Source organism: Podarcis erhardii (assembly GCF_964252035.2).
Source record: "Podarcis erhardii genome assembly, chromosome: 7".
NCBI classification, from domain to species: Eukaryota; Metazoa; Chordata; class Lepidosauria; order Squamata; family Lacertidae; genus Podarcis; species Podarcis erhardii.
Window position 1 is genome coordinate 81,635,983 of NC_138511.1, and position 20,767 is coordinate 81,656,749.

The 20,767-nt window shown below is 46.4% G+C and overlaps 1 protein-coding gene across 2 annotated transcripts; it reads right to left on the minus strand.

The window, feature by feature from the left end:
* Nucleotides 1-1,897: 1,897 nt before the first annotated feature.
* LOC309345729 (guanylate-binding protein 1-like) lies at nucleotides 1,898-19,213 on the minus strand. Of its 2 annotated transcripts, none has more exons than XM_081869054.1 (12): nucleotides 18,983-19,213; nucleotides 17,878-18,092; nucleotides 16,468-16,595; nucleotides 14,803-14,912; nucleotides 13,106-13,305; nucleotides 11,424-11,666; nucleotides 9,367-9,650; nucleotides 7,036-7,248; nucleotides 6,018-6,120; nucleotides 4,474-4,667; nucleotides 2,111-2,570; nucleotides 1,898-2,076 (listed from the first exon to the last, which is right to left on the minus strand). In XM_081869054.1, the coding sequence occupies exons 2-11, from the start codon at nucleotides 18,071-18,073 to the stop codon at nucleotides 2,367-2,369; spliced, it is 1,875 nt and encodes a 624-aa protein (XP_081725180.1). In that variant the 5' UTR covers nucleotides 18,074-18,092; nucleotides 18,983-19,213; the 3' UTR covers nucleotides 1,898-2,076; nucleotides 2,111-2,366. The 2 variants fall into 2 exon arrangements, with proteins under 2 accessions (XP_081725180.1, XP_081725181.1); XM_081869055.1 differs by lacking the exon at nucleotides 18,983-19,213 and adding an exon at nucleotides 18,697-18,850.
* Between the last annotated feature and the right edge of the window lie 1,554 nt (nucleotides 19,214-20,767).

The following is a 20,767-nucleotide window of genomic DNA, read 5'->3' on the forward strand; positions in this document are numbered from 1 at the left end:
ATGGAAAAACCCAAATATTCCAGAAGGGCATATGTTTTAACAAAAATCTGTAGCCATTAAAGACACCCATGTAGTTATGATTGTTTAAACTTTCCCCATCAGTACTAAAATGATGTACTGCCGTCATGATGTTTAGGGTATGAGCACCCAGTTTGATGCAATCCAGACCTATACAAATTTACCAGGGAGTAAGTTCCATTGAACACAACAGGGCAATTCACGGACTAGTACAATTGCACTGTTATTTATTTAAGGTTATTTAAATATGCCTGTTCACAAAATATACCACAGCTGTTTACAGATTCAAAATACGACCATTCTTCATTCAAACCAAGCAGAAACAACATCACAAAATAGCCATAAAACATGGGATACGGCAGTATTCAAAGACCAACTGCAATCAATACATTTTTATCTAGTCGGCCAACAGGGAGGCAGTGGTGATACTGTTGTGGAATGAAGTTCCAGAGCATTGGTGCTACAACAGAGAAGGCCCTGTTCTTGGTAGTAGCCAATCTAGTCTCCCCATAAGGTAGAATCTGTAGCAACCCAGGCCCCATCAAAATATATTAAATGCTGGGGAGGCTCACATGGGAGGTGGCATTTGTAAAGAAAATCAGAGCCCCTAAAGCCATTGATGGCTTTAAAAAGCAAGAACCAGGTCCAGAAGCAAATTCTCAGTCCAGGCAGATGATTCAAAACAGGTAGGATAGGTAACAGTTTGTGCCTGCTAACAAGCAAGATACCATACTCTGTGCTAGTTTCAAGATTCCAAATGCTCTTGAGGAATGAATTCTACTCACATGGAATGTGTTTTGTGTTGCAGACAACCTGGTAATAATAGTAGAAAACCCCTTGGAAAGTATACCAAGGGTGTTGGATAAGATTAACCAATTTGGCCAAGTCGCAGGTTTCAAACTGAATAAAAATAAAACTAAGTTATTGGTAAAAAAAATATGACAGAACAGGAGAAAAATGAACTGAGACAGATAACAGAGCTGGGGATTCTAACCACTGACCTTCTGATAGGCAGGTACTAGGCTCTGTGGTTTAACCCACAGTGCACCCATGTCCCTTATTGGAGAGAAAGGCCAGTGCAAATTCACATTTTACTCTCGTGCGGACAAACCCAGCTCATCAGCACTGCAGGCTGCAATTCCAGCACATCCACCCACCACAGGGGCAAAGACTGAACCCTGGATACATGCAGCAGGGTGTTGTTACGCGGCACAGAGGGAAATTGGCTCTGAGCATGTTCTGCTACTGCATATATTTCAGAGCTGATTTCTTGCGCACAACAGATTCTAGAAGGGAATCAATTTAAGTTGTGCCTGGCTGCAGAAGATGAGGAAGGGAGAAAGAAGGTATCAAATTTAACAACAATGCACTAGGTCAAGGTGGTAATCATTGTAGATTCTCCTAAACCAACCATCCCAGAGATGGTGCCGTCCAGATGTTCTGAACCACAACTCCCACCAGCTGGTATAGCCAATAGGCATGGATGATGGGAGTTGTAGTCCCACAACATCAGGATGGGATCGGGTTGGTTGAAGGCTGCTTGAGTCAAATACAGCAAGACCGCAACTTACGCACACTTAACTTGTGTGCATTCAGCTTTATGTGTGTGGATTTTTATTTTTTAAGGGGGTGGGGCTTGGAGGGAAATGACTTTGGCAATCCCACCCGCCATTGAAGCCAATGTTTTTTTACTATACACAATTTTGGCTTTAGGTGTGATCCTTGTTATTTAAGTAGACACACCTTATGTAGACAATCACCATCTGGTCTCTGCCCGCTAGAGGGCAATGCAAGGCCAGCTTGTTTTCTTTCTAGAAATAGCCTATCCTATTTTTAGTTCTGCACAAAGGAACTCCAGAGTATGGGTTCCAAGTTGTGCATAGTGAAGCTCAGACTTAATATGTTAAAAATGTAACATTACTTCACATTTTGGCATTCACAACCATGTTCCAAAAACACACACAAAAGCTAATAGCTGGCTTTCTCTTAGGATACCCAGAATACATTTCTCTGCATAAACTTTATCCTAAGTAAATGTCAGTGGGCAAAAGACTAACACTGCACACACACACACACACACACACACACACACACACACACACTATACTTTTAAAGCACATTTACCCCCTCAAAGAATTCTGGGGACTGTAGTTTGTTTAGAATTGTTGGGAATTTTTAACTCTGTGACTACAGTGCCCAGAATTCTTTGAGGGAAAGAACATGGTTTGAATGTGCTTTAAAGGTGTATAGATACAGCTCTCATGCTTCCTGATTTGTGCAGATGCATCTAATAATACATTCAAATGCAACCTTGCAATCTGCATTAATCCCACCCCCCCATGCTGGAACTATTTCTTTGGCGTGCTACCAGTTTGAGAAACTGCTGCCAGATGCACACTGTGCATCACCAACGATGACACAACGGGGATCAAATTTTCCACTAGAGACGACACCCGTTCCCAGCTTTTCTTTTCTTCCTTGAGATGTTGGATTTCATGCTCCATCTTCCTTGCCATTCTCTGAAATCCTTCTTTCAGCAGCAACTCGTGTTCCTGGGAAAGGTAAGGAGCACACAGAGACTCGTTCAACTAAGAATCGAAGAGTGAGGGCAGAAAATTACAGACACAGGATAGAATAAGACCAAGACTGGAGCAGAATGTCCACTACACTAGCCGGATATGAAAATGTACATTTTCCCAGCATGCTGCCAAATGAGAGGCACCCTTTGAGACTGCGTACACACCCAGCTGTTAATAGCACAAAAAATGTAGTTTTGCTCAATCTAGAATTGTTTATGCTCATCCTCAACATGCTGCTTTCAATCCAGATTGATTCTAGATCCTACCATGCACAAGGGTCAGTGTGGCTACTTGATATGCTTCTTCCTCCCTTCACATGCCCCAGCAGAACGAAGGCCAAAAGTACTAACTGCGATCTTGAAACACGCTCACCCACAATGTCACTGAGCAGCTATGGATACACACACCAACATAAGCCCCATGGCTGGGACCATTTACGTCTGTTTTTGGGTAGACACACTGGGGGGGGGGGTAACACCTAATCAATCTGCAATGAGCTTTGATTTTTGGAATTGCAGAGGTTTCTCAAGAAGCACTTATCAGGGATAAAAATGTGCAGATTGTTTGTGGACTATGTAGAAAAAACAAGGACTCAGTCTCCATCAATTCTAGAATAAGATGTTGTGTGTACGCAACCTGAAAATAGACTGTCTCCAAGTTAGAATTGGTTTTCAATAATAATAATAATAATAATAATAATAATAATAATAATAAAGATGGCGCCGGGTCAAGTCTCAACTGAGTCTCTGCTGCATGAGTAGGAGCTCTAATGACCAAATTACCCCGATAAAAAGGCTCAACCTATGAAAATATCTGCCAACTTTTATCAGTAAAAGACTCTGGGAGCTGTCGGGTGGACTTTTAAACCTCCCCACCCTTTCACAGCTACTTAAATCAACTTAATAACAATAAGCATACTCCCGGTATGCCGCCTCTCCCGGTATGCCCTGCAGAGGACCTTAAGGTCCCAAAATAGCAACACCCTAGAGGTCCCAGGCCCTAAGGAAGTCAGATTAGCCTCAACCAGAGCCAGGGCCTTTTCAACACTGGCTCCGGCCTGGTGGAACGCTCTGTCTCATGAGACTAGGGCCCTGCAGGATCTGATTTCTTTCTGTAGCGCCTGTAAGACAGAGTTGTTCCACCTGGCCTTTGGCTTAGAATCATCTTGATCCCCTCCCTCTCTTTCCTTTTTCCTTTCTCCCTCTGTGGTGGAACTCCTATTTGGGGACTTCCCTGGCTTTTTTCTGGCCCACGTAGGACCAGACTGGATAGTTGGCCTTGGTGAAGATTTGACGTTTTCATCTCCAAAAAGTTTTTTATTTGAGTTTCTACTGAAATGAGGCTGAATTTTAATGTTGTATTTTAATCTTGTTTTTAAGTTGTATTTTAATCAATTGTTTTTATACCTGGTGTTAGCCGCCCTGAGCCCGGTCTTGCTTGGGGAGGGCGGGCTATTAATAAAAATTATTATTATTATTATTATTATTATTATTATTATTATTATTATACAGGGATTTGTGAAGAAGCACTACATGAGTTGGATCCAAGCTTTACCTTTTTACATGTGGCCTGCACTGAGAGGGTGAGGATATCTTAGGGTATATAAATGACTGGTGGAGAGCCACTGAGAAGGGTAGGGATGACTAGATTTGGCCCTAAGTGGAGGGAAGGGTTCCGCTTCCAAGCACCATCTTAATAAGATGCCCCAAAACAGGAACTGGGAAAATATGACCTTCCAGACCTTGCTGGCCCCTGAGCACTGGCCATTCTGGCTTGTACTGATGAGTGCTGGATCCAACCACAAACTCCCCACCCCTGACCTAAAGATTACATACTGCAGTGGGAGAGCGTCTACATCTGGCTCAGCTCTATTTACCTTGAGTTTCTGCTCTATCATCCTGTCTGTTTCCTCTTCCATCAACTTCTTCTCTTTCTCCATCTTCTCCCTCAACAGCTGGAGCTGTGCATCGTGGCTTCGCTTCTCATCCTCCATCATTTGCTGCAACTGCGCCTGCTTTTGGTCCAACAGCTTCTGCTGCAGCTGGGCTGCTTCGGCCTGAGCGCGCTGGGCTGGGGGCCAGCGAAGAAAAAGAGACAACCTGAACTGCTGGCAGACAGGAAAGCATTGAAAGAGCATAATCTGGAGGTCCACCCCCTGCTACCCTATGAACTTGGCTGGTTTTACACTCTTTGAGTGTCTCCAACTTCCAAGCTGAGGTGGGGACAGGGCCTGCTTTGTGGTGGCATCCAGACTTTAGAAGACATTCCGTGGACATATTCATCAGGCTGCCTTCATTGTTATCTTTTAGGCATCTCTTATGTACCCAAGATTTTACATGTCTTATATTTAATACTCTTTAAAACTTTGAGGGCAATCTGGAGGAAGGATCTCCATTTCCTCTACAGTGGTACCTTGGTTCTCAAACGCCTTGCTTCTCAAATGCTTTGGTCCCCAAATGCCGAAAACCCAGAAGTAAGTGTTCCGGTTTTCAAATGTTTTTCAGAAGTCGAATGTCTGATGCGGCTGTCGGTTATTGTTTCCGGGGAGCCTGCGCCAATCAGAAGCCACGCCTTGGTTTTTGAACATTTTGGAAGTTAAACGGACTTCCAGAACAGATTAAGTTCAAGAACCAAGGTACCTTGGAGCTTTTGTTTTTGCTATTTATTTTGCGTTTTTGAGGCTTTTTCGGTTTATTTGTTTTGTGGCTGTATGGAACCCAGTTCAGCTACTGATAGATAGATAGATAGATAGAGGATAGATAGATAGACTGCGGAAATGGATAAAAGCCCCCCATCCAAACAATGACTATGATTAGTGCAGGTAAGAGAAAAAAAATTATTTTAATTTTTATCATCTACAATACTGTCTGATTTATTTTATGGTACAGTACATTGATTATTGCTTTCATTTTATGGATCAGTGGTCTCGTTAGATAGTAAAATTCATATTAAATTGCTGTTTTAGGGGTTGTTTTTAAAAGTCTGGAACGGATTAATCCATTTTGCATTACTTTCTATGAGAAAGTGCACCTTGGTTTTGGAACGGACTTCCGGAATGGATTAAGTTTGAAAACCAAGGTACCACTGTATCAGGTCCTTCCAGACCAAAATATACGCCTTTCCCAGGGACACTTCAGAATTAAAATACTCTCTCTCAGGGTATCCCTTGATCACTCCTCCTACCCCAAGCCACAAGAGCCTCTGGCTACACAACAAGACAAGCACCCTGTAAGATCACAGACATTGCCCTTTCACCCAGTGCTTTTGGGGTTTTATCCTGCCCAATGTGACAACACCACACCTGTTACAATATCATAAAGCTATAACCTGCTTTGCTAGGAGCTCAGAGCCCTACCAGAGCAGGCCAGAACAATAACATATAATTTATGATGTGTAAAGTCCCCTCCTCCAGTTCTGCACCTTCAAGTTCCTTCTCTTGGGCAGCCAAGGCGCGGTCCATTTGAAGGAGAGATTTTGCCACAGTCTCCTTGGATTTCAGGAATTCTTCAAGAGCACAGTCTGCCTGATAAAGGATTGGAAGCAAAGGTTATTAATTGAATGCAAAGATGGGGGGGAAAGTCAAAGCAGATTACATGCAGGGATTAAAGACAACAACAACAAAAAAACTTGGTGTATTAATGAAGCAAATAACTGAATAATAGTAGCTGGGGTGAGATGCTGAGAAATAGATCTCGTATCTGAAGAAGTGTGCATGCACACGAAAGCTCATACCAAGAACTAACTTAGTTGGTCTTTAAGGTGCTACTGGAAGGAATTTTTTTATTTTGTTTTGAGAAATAGATGTTAGTGATCTATAATCCCTATCACATAGCTTGCAAAGAAAGAATGCCTCTTAAACTGATTTTACAGTGCAATCCTTGGGATACCTACTCTGAATCAATTCAGTGGGGCTTGCTCCTAAGTAAATGTGCATTGGATTGCAGTTTACATCTACAGTAAGGGTGGCAATCCTCCCCCCCCCCCGACTGATACCCCCTTCCCTACTAGGAAACTTCTGAGAGGTGCTTGCTAGTGGCAGGTGGAGCCACAGGTAAAAGTGGGAGGAGCAACATGTGTAACATGCTAGTTTGTTCAATACGCTAGTTTTACGCACAAACACACACACCCTTCTGTCCTCCATACAGGTAAGCAAGACACATAATGAAAGTTCAGGGGCACATTCCAGCAAGGCAGAAACCCTCTAGTAAGGCTAGTGTGGGCTGTGACCTGGGCATAGAGGGTATGGCTAAGGAGCTGTAGCCTGGGGAGAGTCCAGAGGACCAGAATGAGAAGCCTGGATGGTCACAGTTGGCCCCCTTGGCCTGAGGCTCCTCACCTCTGGTCTACAGTCTGCTTCTACCCTCCATCAGCACCACAATGCTGAATCTTTGGATGCTGAGGAAAAGTTGGCACAGGTACTTCCAAGTAGTGAACCTACCTGAATTCCTTTACAGGGTACCGAACGGTATTCCTCCACCATTTCGTTCCAGTTCTCCAGATAACGCTGGTAGCCACCAGGAGCAGAATAAATTCCTATGTGGACTCCATCTTCCAGCTTCCGGTAAAGCTCCACCAGCACATGGTTGCAGCGGTCAAAGGACACCTGTTTGTTTCTCTTGCATAATTCTTCCTTTTTCTGCTTCAGCTGAAGCTGCCAGAACAAAGCGAAAACAAAACCAGCAGAAAGATGGTGTGTTAACAATGAGGGGGAACTTGCCCCGTTCTGTACCCTGTTGCAATGGGAAAGGCATACCAAGGCCCACATACAATCAACAGCACAGATTTCAGTCGAACTGGAACTGCTTGTGCTGGATGTGAGTTTTATTATTTGTCCAACCACATCTTTCCTTGAGTTCAGAGCCAGGCCCCCTTGCCATTTTCAACCACCTGTCTATTGGGAGATGCACATATATTCGATTTCACTTGGAAAATGTGCCGCTTGCTGCTAGCTTAATGCAGCATTCTCTAGGCTATGTAAGTAAATGACTTGAGGTCAACTTGGCCTGCATTTCAATGTCTGTCACTGCCTGGGGACAACATACAACGGTCTCCATTTTGGACAAAGAGACTCTGAGAAAACCATGTTAAGTTTCAGGCAGAAGTGAAGGAGCCCATGCCAGGAAGTGCACATACCATCAGCTCCCAGTTAGCATGAGAGGACTCTTGTCAGTCTTCTTTTAATATAATGCAGGTGGCGCTGTGGTCTAAACCACTGAGCCTCTTGGACTTGCCGATCAGAAGGTCGGCGGTTCGAATTCCCGTGACAAGGTGAGCTCCCGTTGCTCAGTCCCAGCTCCTGCCAACCTAGCAGTTCGGAAGCACGCCAAAAAGTGCAAGTAGATAACAGAGCCGTCTTTCCCATTGGGCTTACTGGCACATTGTGGCAGGACACTGGCCTCTCAGGGGCACCCCAGCGAGTGGGAGAGCTGCGCGGCTTTGCCGGCGGCCTCCCCTTTCCCTCCTGCACACCTGCCAGCTGCACTCCATCAACCATATGGCTGGCGGATGTGCAGCTTCCTTCACAAGACCCACGGGAGGAGAGTGATCCCCGCAGAAGCTTGGGAAAAGGTCAACAACTCTGGGAAACGGGGGTGGGCGCCAGGTATGCTTAAGACGGGCCTGGTAGATAAATAGATACCACTCCGCCAGGAAGGTAAACAGCGTTTCCGTGTCCTGCTCTGATTTCAGTGTTCCGTTGCGCCAGAGGCGGCTTAGTCATGCTGGCCACATGACCCGGAACAACTTCTTCGGACAAACGCCGGCTCCCTCGGCCTGTAAAGCGAGATGAGCGCCGCAACCCCAGAGTCGTCTGCGACTGGACTTAACTGTCAGGGGCCTTTACCTTTACCTTTTTTATTTGCTTTGGTGTTTTAAACCACCTTGGAAGAAAAGGCGGCATATAAACCCAATAAATAAGTAAGGTATGGAAGGCCCTGCTAACCATGACGTCTATAGCTATGCAACAGGATTTTGTCTAAATAAGCTTTACTAAGTGTGATCTTTTTTCATATCACAAATGCCTGGAGATTGGGGGGGGGGGAAATGAACCTGGGACCTTTTGCATGCAAAGCAGGTACTCTATTCCAGTGCTCCAGCCCTTCTCCAAAGTTCAGTTTTTAATTGCATTCTCTGCCTTGTGGGTTACCTCTCTGACCACCGAGAACGTTTCTGGTTCCATGACCCCATCTGCACTGCACATTTAAAGTGCTATAGGACTCCCATGAATTTGGGGAGCTGCAGTTGGTTTGGAGAATTGTTAGGAGAGGGTCGGCCGGCCAGCCTGTGAGGCAAGGTGAGGCGACCGCCTCAGATGGCAAAATCCACAGGGCTGCAGAGCCTGATGTAGATCTTTATTCTCCCCACCCGCCTTGTTCCTGATGTAGATCTTCAGGAGGTGGGGGCACCATTTTGTGGTTTGCCTTGAGTGCCAAAATGTCTCGGCCAGCCCTGGTTAGGAGATCCCTATTCCCCATCAGAGAGCTACAGTTTCCAGAGTGGTTGAAAAAACTACAGCGCCCAGAATTCTTAGGGAGAAGCCATGACTGTTTAAAGTGATATGAAACGGCTTCAAATATATGATGCAGATGGGGTGCGTCTGTGGGGGCAGAGGACCTACAATTGTCTATATTTCAGCATTCTTGAGGCCTTTTTTCGGGCCTGTGAAACAGACTGAGGAGCAGGGAAGGAACTTTTAAAAAATGACCCTAAGTTCGGTTTCCAGCCACACTGGCAGAGACAGCTGACAAGGCACAAATGAAACCACATATACCTCAAGATCCTCCTGGAATTTTTTAACCTGTGCGATGCCAAAGGCACGGGTCATGAAGACAGTGTTGGCTTCCTTTTCGCACTCGGCATGCACAGCCAGCAGCTCATCCACCGTGTCTGTGGGCAACGCCAAACGCTTCCCCATCAGCGCTTCGTAACAGGAAACAGCCTCGTGCACAGCAGCTGCGTTCTCAATCTCAGACAGGGCCAGCACTGCGTTCTCCAAGCACGGCACATCCCCACTGTTGATAGCATCGACGTAGATCTTCAACAACTTCTCAAGCACTGAAGAGGGAAGGATCAGTGAAGCCACAGAACTAACCTCCTTGCACTGAAAGAGTAATTTCCGGCCCCAAACACCCATGAGTTGTTTGTCTGCATCAAGTATTCTGCTGTAGCTGCAGATTCACCAAGCGAGAGCAGAAAACAGTTATCTTGCACGTAATAAAAAAGGCATAGTAGCCACCCATTCTCTATTTACAAAAGAAAGATTCTGTCCCTTGTGGCTGCAGGAAATAACTTGAATACATGTAAATAGCACTTGGCTGAAAAAGCAGGGAGGGATCTTGATAGAAATCCAACACATACATCCTCCTAGTTACTCGTTTGCCTTCCTCCCTTGCTGTCTCCCACAACTCAGCAATCAGGTGAGCTGTTTACATGCAACTGAGGTCTTGGCCACATTGGAGCAAAATGTGGATTTGCACTTACTTACCTGTCTCCCCATTAAAGTAGGGGCATTTGTTGTCCTGGACATTTCTGTCACGGCTAAAAATTGGCCGCTGTTTCTTTAATGCTAAAAGAACTAAGTCAGCATGAGTCAGCGGCCTACAATGACTCATGCAAGTTTTCACCAAATTGTATCTGTATATATAGAGTGGTCAATGTTAGTGTTGGGTGTGCGTTGGTTAGATGGTAGAAAGCTGATTGCGTTTGCTGTAAAAGCTGTCAGTCGTGGTTGGAGAAAAATACTTTTAAAGAATAAAAGCAGCAATACTCTGCAAGAATACTCTTTCTCAAAGACTCTTTTGTGCCAACTAAGGTCTGAGGACGAGGCAAAGGAGTAGAAAGGAGGTCAGAACCTTTTCTTTTTCAAACACTGATAATTTCCCCTTTTAAATGCAGGGCACAGTTGATCCTTGGAAATTATGAAATGGCCAGGTTCAAAAAAACTTGTACTTTAAACAAGGGAAAAGGGGAGACAAGGGGAGCACTGAAACAAGAGAACACTCCTAGATTAATGGGGAGACAGCATGTGCAAATCCATATTTTGCTCTGGCTTGGACAAGTCCTTAGTCTGCACCTGCTCCAACTGAGGAGTCAGGGCAGAACCAACCATTTTCTACTGCCAAATGGGACCCTATTGGTTTCTGATGTCACCTGATCCCTACTGGGCTTGTTTGAGTAAAACCCTTCGCCCTAAGCCATCTAGAATGGTGGTGCTGCTATGCAGCAGACATCGCAACATCCACAAGCTGCTCTGCTCACAGAGGGGAAAAGGCTCCACCAATGAAATTCCCAGTTTGAGACTTGTTATTACAGCCATACCTTGGCTCTCAAACAGAATCCATTCTGGAAGTCCATTTGACTTCTGAAAACGTTCAAAAACCAAGGCACAGCTTCTAGTTGCCTGCAGGAACTTCCTGCACTCAATTGGAAGCCGTGAAAGCTGTGTTGGATGTTCGGCTTACAAAAAAAGTTCGCAAACCAGAACACTCATTTCTGGGTTTGCGGTGTTCAGGAGCCAAAATTTTCGAGTCACAAGGCATTCGAAAACCAAGGTACGACTGTAGTACCATCACAACTACACCAGGCAAAAGTACCTACGTCTCAAGTCCAAAGTGCAACAGAGGTCACTGACCAGCACTAAGGTGTGTTAGGTGTACTTTCAACACCTGGAGAGCTCTGAGGTGTTCTGTACAATGGCCAATTATTGGTTTTTATTGGTTGGCATCCACCTGTCTTGAGAGACAATGGAAGAGTGTGAAATGATTCCTATTGAAATGGTTTCCAACTGCCACCTGTCCCAACCTACAAACTTGCAAAAGCGTTCCTTACTTCTCCCTGTCACAACTTGGCCTCCCGGGACTGTCTTGGGTCGCGATGTCTCCCAGATGTGTTGGCAGAAACGGCCCACCGGCTCCAAGAAATCTTCCTCCAAATCATCTTCTTTCAGTTCCTCCAGCCGAGACAACTTTTTCCTGCTAGCTGGGCGGTCAAACGTGAAACATTTCCGTGATGGAAAGAAATTGCGGATACATGACTTGGGCATGTTGCACCTCTGGATTTGCTCACTATTACCTGGGGGAGAAGAAGTGTGAGTATACAAGACAATTTGTTAATATTGCCAAATTAAACAGAAAACATGCCATTCACACTTCAAAACGACCTTGACAGATTAGAGAACTGGGCCAAAACAAACAAGATGAATTTTAACAGGGAGAAATGTAAAGTATTGCACTTGGGCAAAAAAAATGAGAGGCACAAATACAAGATGGGTGACACCTGGCTTGAGAGCAGTACATGTGAAAAGGATCTAGGAGTCTTGGTTGACCACAAACTTGACATGAGCCAACAGTGTGACGCGGCAGCTAACAAAGCCAATGCAATTCTGGGCTGCATCTATAGGAGTATAGCATCTAGATCAAGGGAAGTAATAGTGCCACTGTATTCTGCTCTGATCAGACCTCACCTGGAGTACTGTGTCCAGTTCTGGGCACCACAGTTCAAGAAGGACACTGACAAACTGGAACGTGTCCAGAGGAGGGCAACCAAAATGGTCAAAGGCCTGGAAACGATGCCTTATGAGGAACGGCTAAGGGAGCTGGGCATGTTTAGCCTGGAGAAGAGGAGGTTAAGGGGTGATATGATAGCCATGTTCAAATATATAAAAGGATGTCACATAGAGGAGGGAGAAAGGTTGTTTTCTGCTGCTCCAGAGAAGTGGACACGGAGCAATGGTTCCAAACTACAAGAAAGAAGATTCCACCTAAACATTAGGAAGAACTTCCTGACAGTAAGAGCTGTTCGACAGTGGAATTTGCTGCCAAGGAGTGTGGTGGAGTCTCCTTCTTTGGAGGTCTTTAAGCAGAGGCTTGACAGCCATATGTCAGGAGTGCTCTGATGGTGTTTCCTGCTTGGCAGGGGGTTGGACTCGATGGCCCTTGTGGTCTCTTCCAACTCTATGATTCTATGATTCTATTATTCTATGATCTCCCAAGTGGGGAAAACTTATTTTGTTACCTGTACACATTCAAGTTTCCATGCTGACTCAACATCTGAGGACCCAGGAATTACTGTAAGCTGAGTTAGGATATTGCTCTCTGTCTCAGCACTGCAAATGTGATGGTATAAATGACGCTTTTGAGCATGTACATACAGCTCACACATGTATATGTGAGATTATTGGGCAAGGCATCTATGTCAGAGGGGTTTCAGGAGTCCCAGTCCAAATGCACAAGAAACATGGTACACTTGGCAGTATGCAGTTTTGATGTATTGTTGTGATGTACCCATATGTGTGCTCCATCAGGCAAGTCGCATGGGGACACTTGTTAAACCCATTGGGCCCTCAATGGGTACATGACTGGTCTTATGCACCCACTTGAATTTTAGGCCCTTATTCTTTACATCAGTTGTATGCCTCCAAATTACGGTAACAGTGTCCTCTAGGCTGTTAACAAGCCCCAGCTTTCCCTCCCCATCTCAGACGCTGCCTTATCTTTTTGCAGTTATTGTACCTTTCTGCAGTCTCAATGCCTCCTCCAAGTACCCGTCCTCAGTGATGGGCTGTCCATCTATCTTCAGCTGTAGTGTGAAATCCCGCACTGCCCAGATGAAGTCTGGGAAGAAACGGACAAATTCGGCAGAGTTCTCCTCCTCTGTATCTTCCCCGGGGGAAGCTTTTGCTTTAATCTTTTTTGTCAGCTCAGTGACATAGCTGGGGAGTGCTAAGGAAAACAATTCCAGGGCTGGTCTGGAGATTTGCAATATGAACTTCAGCCAAATCATGCACTGGCTAGACATGTCTGCAGATGCAGTAGTGGCTGGAGAATGAGATGACCTCCGAGCAGGTGCAGCGAGATTTTCTACGCTACAGACTGACCACCTCTTGCAGTTGTGATTTGGGGAGAGCTTTGTGACAAGGGACTTAGTTTAACATCGTGACCTTACGCCCTGCTGACAGCTCTTATTATACACCTTTAGGTCAATTCCTGACTCCACCCCTTCTAGGATTCCTAGCTCCCCTACTCCTTCCACCTATCTGTCAGTAAGACATGCCCCCAGGGGTTCCCAACTCTCACACTGTGTCTCAATGAGCTCCTCACCCAGCACCTGATCCTTGGGGTTTGCCTATCCTGCCCATCAGCTATGTCACTCTCTGTTTCTTTGCCCTTCACCCAGTTCCTGAGCAGCTCAGTTGGTTAGTGCATGGTGCTGATAATTCCAAGGTTGCAGGTTCGAAACCTGTATGTGACAGCTATATATATTCCTGCATTGCAGGGGGTGGGCTTAGATGATCCTCAGGGTCCCTTCCAACTCTACAATTCTACAATTTTATGGTTCTATTTGTTCCGAGAAAGACCAGGAGAGTTCATTCCACTTGCTTCTGCATCAAGAGATCTGTCTCCCATGGAGTGAAACCCAATGAAGACACCTACAGCTTTTGCTCTAATCTTTTTTGTCAGCTCAGTGACATAACTGGGGAGCGCTAAGGAAAATAATTCCAGGGCTGGTTTGGGGCGTTGGACCTGAATTCAGCCAAACGATGAACCTGTTTGAACCTGTAGTTGTGGGCTAGCTGGCAATAATGATAGGGCTTTTGAGCAGAGATTTACACTACAGACAGACCACATATCGCAATTGTAGTTTGGACAGCGTTTTGTGGCAAGGGGCTGACACCTCTCGGTTTTACACCTTAAGGCCTATTCCTGATTTTATGCCTTCTGGAGTTCCTGCCTGCCCCCCGCCCATATCTGTAAAACATGTAAAGCTGTCAACTTTCCCCTTTTCTTGCGAGGAATCCTATTCGGAATAAGGGAATTTCCCTTTAAAAAAGATAAATGTTGACAGCGATGAAAACATGTCTCTGGAGGCTCCCAGTTTGCGGCTGTGATCACTGATCCTCGCCCCTCACAATGTGTCCCAATGAGCTCCTCACCCACCTTCCAATCCTGGGGGACTGCCTTCCTCTTCTATCAGCTACATCCCCTCTGTTTCCTCCTGCACCACCCTGTAGTTCCTCAGCATCATGCAGACCACTCTAAGCATCATGGAGTCTCAGACCAGGAGAGTTCATTCCATCTGCTTCTGCATCAAGAGATCTGTCTCCCATGGAATGAAACCCCTAGAGGGACAACCTACAACTGCCTCCTCCTAAATCCTCCAGGCCAAGCGTGCAAGCCCAGCTGGGGTTTCTGATGCCCCAAAAGGATACTGCAGGTTCTCCAGGGCATTTTGGTCAATGGTGCCCATGCTGTTGTAAACCAGGGTGCTGCTGAGCAGAATGGCCAGGGCAAAGATCCATGAGTCATTCTGTGTGTTTCCCTGAAACATAAAACAGGGCTTTCAAGGACAACCCAAGAGTCCATCACCCCAAATCCCAATGCCCCATTGCCAGCTGCACTCTTTGTGTTGTTGCTTTTCTGCTGCTCCTGTTGCACCAGGTTAAGGAATTCTTGGTAACGAATGCAGATCATAACTTGCTTGCAGCATCTTAGACTGCACTTGGAAGCCTTGCAGAGGCATATTGCCTAACTGTTGGCAACTACCCCACAAGCACCAAACAGATGTGTTTATTGTATGTTTAGAGGGTTTTTTTTACATCCATGACACTCAGCCTGTCACACAGCCTCCAAAGTGGCTTGTACCAGAATTTGGTGACGGGCACAGGAACTCAGTATCCCGAGAATTTAAACTTTCAGTTAATATAAAGAGTAAATTCTAGCACACAAGGGAAGAGTGGTTAAACCTGCTGAACCACGGCGAAAGCTAGCCAGGGTACATGCAGCCAATGGTGGGCAGAGCCAGAAATAATTATCAGTAGAATTTCCAGTACTGCGCCACTCTTGTTCTTCTTACCTCCCAATCACACACACACCATGGAAGAAGCAGCATTTGCCATTTAGGTGGTGCAGAGACCCAAAAACCTGCGTGCAGCTTGCAAAATGAGCAAATAAATGCAAGACTGCTTACCATTAAGGCCACGGATTTCCGGGGAATTTTTTTTATCATTTCAAGATGAAGCAAACACAGCCCACACAGTTGACTGCAGAATCACTGTTTGCATTTCCAATGACTAATTACCTTGTGTGGCACAACTCTGGCAAGTGGAAAATGTGCCCTGGCACACCCAGAGCAGTTATTGCTGGAAACAAGCCTGAAACTGAAACCTTTGTTGATACAAAACATTAAATGTTTCAATTTCATTTTTGCTCTCTAATGTGTCCCAGGAAAACTATAAATATAAAGCACCTGTAGGGCATTAGTAAACATGACCCCATTGGCATATTAAAATATGCCTACATCGAGAACTCTCATTCTTCAGTGAAGCATTATAGTTCATTGTAAACTTCCTTGAGTGGCAGCATTTTCTGTGTACTTAAAATGTTTTTCAGAGCTGCGCCTTGTGTCAGTGAATTGTCACTCGGGTAAACATGATACATGCCCCATTTGCAAACCACAAATACCTGCACCAAGAACCCTTTAGTTTCGTAATAAATGTTGGCCCCTCCAGCAGAAGAGCCTAACTTTCTTCACTTTCCCCCAAGGGCCACGTATGGCCAACCTTCTGGAAGTCAAATGCAAAGTAGGTGTGGCAAAATTATAAGAGTGGGTGCGGCCATCTTTAAAAATGGCATGTTTGGGGCGGGGACAACTTGGGGGGGGGGGCAGAAACAGCCAGCTATACCCACCCTTGCTTTTATCCTACTAACAAATTATGGGTTACAGGAACATTCCAAAATGTGTAACACAGGGATATAACTGGCATAAATATCGGCCATCCCTATCCATATTTGGCCAGGGCATTTTGTCACAGGGCTTTTTTGAATGTGTTGCGCTTCTGCAGCCCCCACCTAAGTTGCCATCTCCCCCAGCTCACCTTCTGCACATCACCCAACCCTTCTGTGTCCAGTAACACCAGTGAGAGGTCTGACCTGTAGGGATGCAGAAGACACCACATCCAGATGCCCTTGGTGAGCGCCTCCACTGTGGTACCCAGACAGAAACCTGTGGGAGGAGCAGATCATCAGCATCAGCATCACTATTATTATGCCACCATCTGGGTTGCTCCAACCACTCTAGAAAACAAGGGGTGCCAAGGTTGAAGGCTTTGATCCTGCACAGAGTTTCTAAACTCTGTGGAACTTACTTCTGAGTAAAGATATCTAGGATCAGATGACAAACTCTCTTTGGCTCAAGGCCCAGCTGCCACAGGGTTCCAGACATCCTCAAGACACCTCACAGGACTTTGAGGAGTAACCAGAACCTATTGAGTCCATTGTTCACATTGATGCGCCTTCTTATTGAACTGTACTCTCTTGTTGAAATATTTATTGCAATATACTCACAGGAGGGGCCTATCGTTTTGGTGGCATGGAGTCTGCAAAGTGCCACTTGTGCTGATGTTTCTTCAGTGGGGCAGTTAGGTAATAGCCCTAGGATACCCCTTAAGATGGCAACGTGTGTTTCCTGCCATATTAAGGTATCTCCCTGCTCAGTGGGGACCTCTGCCCCAAAGTCCGTCCCATCCGCTCTGGTTCTATATAAATATTAATTTACTCCTCTTCCTCCATGCTTCTCCCCAGGCTAGGAAGAAAACCCAGGGGCTCTGATACCCCGTTCCAGACACACCAGCTGTAAAGTGTCGTGAACATTGAACTTGGGAATAGGATGTGGAAGAACAGAGTTGGAATCCACATGGGGAGACCTTGGCCTAGTTCAGGGGTCGGCAGCCTTTTTCAGCCGTTGGCCGGTCCACCGTCCCTCAGACCATGTGGTGGGCCGGACTATATTTTGAAGGGAGGGAAATGAACGAATTCCTATGTCCCACAAATAACCCAGAGATGCATTTTAAATAAAAGGACACATTCTACTCATGTAAAAACATGCTGATTCCAGGACTGTCTGAGGGCCGGATTGAGAAGGCGATTGGGCCGCATCTGGCCCACGGGCCTTATGTTGCCTACCCTAGTTGCTGTCTCTCAGCTGAACCTACCTCACAGGGTTGCTGTGAGCATAAAATGTATATGGGGAAAACTGAATACCACCTGGAGCTCCTTGGAGGAAATGTGGGGTGTATATGTGTGTGTGTGTGTGTGTGTGTGTGTGTGTGTATAACCTTCCCTCCTGTGAATTCTGCTGAGTGGGGACCACAAACCTCTGACTCAAAGTCCTATCTCCCCTCTGGTTCTATATAAATATTAATTTACACCACTGCCTTGCTCCTCATGCGGCTACTAGACTCCAGCCCTTCCCTTGAGTAACGGGGAATATTCATGAAGCCAGTCACCTTTTCTCTTGCCGGCAAGCCTGTTCATGAGGTAGGACTTGCCAGTGCGGTACAACCCCGCAATGGCCACCACCACCACCGGCTGGCGGATCCTGGCAAGCACCTCTGCAGCCTCCCGGTTCACCACAAGCTTCCCATCCGGCATGTTCTCAATTAGGCAAACAGGTGCCGCCATGTGGACCTGCCCTGACGCCATCGTGCAAGAGAAGATGGGTCTGCAAAAGGAAAACAGAGGCGCTCATTATGGCACAGCCTGCTGCCGCCACCACTGACCCTAGGCTGGCACAGTAGAGGGAGGCCCTGATGCAGCAGGAGGCCTCCAAAGGACCTCTTGCCTTGGTACCTCTGAGGGCAGGGCAGGAGCTGGCCAAGTCTCTGCTGACGCCAGGCCGCCATTGTTGTTTGTCTCAAGGGTGTGTGCCATTAGCTCTCTTCCTGAAGAACTAAGGCTGAGAACACAAAGCCAGTGGCAGGAGGTTGCTAGGTTGGCCGCAGCCAACAAGGGTGTTCCTGGCTCAAGCCCCAGAAGCTGACAGAAATATCTCAGTATGAAGCACAAGGAATACCTCTCTAAATAACAACACAAAACTTCCTTTAAAAGTAAAGTTTATCTACAATAGTGGGAGCCCCGATTCCCTCCACCCCACAATCAGTTCGATTTGTGAATCATACTGGCAAATCAGCAGTGCAGAACCACTTTAAAACGATATTTTTAATATAAGTTTATCAGCTTATAACTACTTTCTAGTGAATGAAACCTGAAACATAAACTCGATGCAAGTTTATTCAGAGCTCGGAAACTGAACCCCATACGCTTACCTGAAAGTAAGCACCGCAGGACACAGTAGCGGTTACTGCCGAGGAGACATGGGATGGGGGCGTTGCAAGAGATACGTGTTAGCATTAATATTAGCGAAAGGGAGCAAAGTTCTTGCAGGCGCCGCGCGGGCGTCCAGCCCCCTCCCGCAGGCTCCATTGCAAAGGCCTGGGGCGATTTGCAGCGGAGGGTGGAAATGCTTAACCCTTCCCTTGCCAGCCACTTCCCCGCGCGGATTCCCAGCCTCGCCAGCTTTGGCTCCCGCCCACATGCCAGCGCCGCGTTTACCTCGCAAAAAGAGAGGAGGGGCGAGAAATCCAAAGCTACGATGTTTCGCTTTTTTTTTCCTTTCCTCCCAGCTCGAAGTTTTCCCGGGTGGTTTGCAAAGCGCTCCCCGCTTGCCTTGGGTCTTCAGAGAGGAAGCGATCCCCCAAGCTCCGCCTCTTGTCTCGGTTGCGGGGCAGGAAAATGGTTCAAAAATTGCACCCACTGCCCAGGTCACCCTTCCCCGGAAAACTGGCGTCCCGTTGCCAATATATATAAAAAAGCGAAAGTGAAAGCGAAAGCTCGCCGGCTGCCCCTTTCTCGGAAAGAGATGGTGCGTTTAGGAGGTTTCTGCCTTGTGCCGAGTCAGACCGATCTGGTTCTGTATTGCCTACACTGGCTGGCAGCGGCAACTTCTAGGATTTCGGGGGGGGGGTCCTCTCCCAGCTAGACCTTCCCTCGCCCTATTTGCATTATACAGGCTGCTACACACGAGGCCTTCGAAGCACTTTCAAAGCAGGTCTTTTTCCCCAAGGAATCCTGGGAACTGTAGTTTCTTCAAGGTGCTGGGGATTGTAGCTCTGTGAGGGCTGCACTACAGCCCCCAGGACTCTTTGGAGTGGGAGGAATGTACTTTTTGAAGGGCCCACATCACACTGAAAAAACAGTACTGCTGAGAGCAGGGTAAATAACTTTGACACAGGGGAAAGCAAAAGAAAAATAGTGTCCACACCCTTCTGGGGCACTAATTTTCACATTAGCACTTAAAACTCCAAACTGAGGAAGGAATGGTGGTTCAAAAGCTGTAAAAATTTGCTTTTGACTATTCAGACACAGCATCGTCTTTATGATTTATTGTCAGCTGATTTAGGGGTGTCACAAAACTCCCCTCCCCCCAAAAAATGCTGGGAACTGTAGTTTGTTAAAGCTGTTGGAAATTGCAGCTCTGTGGGGGCATACTACAGTTCCCAAGATTCTTTGGGTTCCTTTTGAGGAGCTCACACCACACTGAGGAAATAGAACAGTTGGGAGAGGAAAAGTAACTTTTGACACAGGATAAAGCAAAATGGAAGGCTAGAAGGCTAATGAACCGGCTGCTCCCAGGGCTGACCCAAGATATTTTGCCACCTGAGGCACAGTCCACATACAGTAACTGACTGGAATAGCAGCTGACTATTATTTCAACGCTGGTAACAGGGAAGCATCCTTCAGCACACATGAAGGCAGCAGGAAAGCTTGCAGGTCTCAGGGCAGACTGAGGGACACATTAATTTCTGCCGTCCTAAAAGAGGAACTGGTGGCGGCAGGGGGACCTCCATTGGAATGGCTGGGAAAGCTGCTGCCAGAGGCACATTTAGGAGAGCACGACCAGTTCAGTCGCACTGGGTGCAGCGCTTTGGAAGCACCGCAGAGGACACCACAACTATTATTTAGAATGGAATCCAAGACGCAGCAGGAACCAAACTTTGGCTTTGCTGGAATTTGAGAGCCCAAGGTCCACCACTGCTGTTGTTTTCCCTTTTTCTCCTCACCACCCGCCTACGGAGGCACCTGTGTCACTCCACCTATTGACAGGGCTGGGCCAGTCATCTATTTGTAGAGTCTCAAACGCCTGATTATCAGCAATCAAGTTTCACATTTCATACAGCGAAAAAAATTCCCTGAACAGCAAACAGTGAGTGACAGCCAGGCTTTTTTTAGTACTCTGTGGTTTTGCCCAATTCCCCGCTTTTGCCCAGTTTCCTTGCCCGTCCTCTGGTATTTCCCCTGCATGTGCCATTTGTTGGCATCTGTCTGTCTCAAGAGACA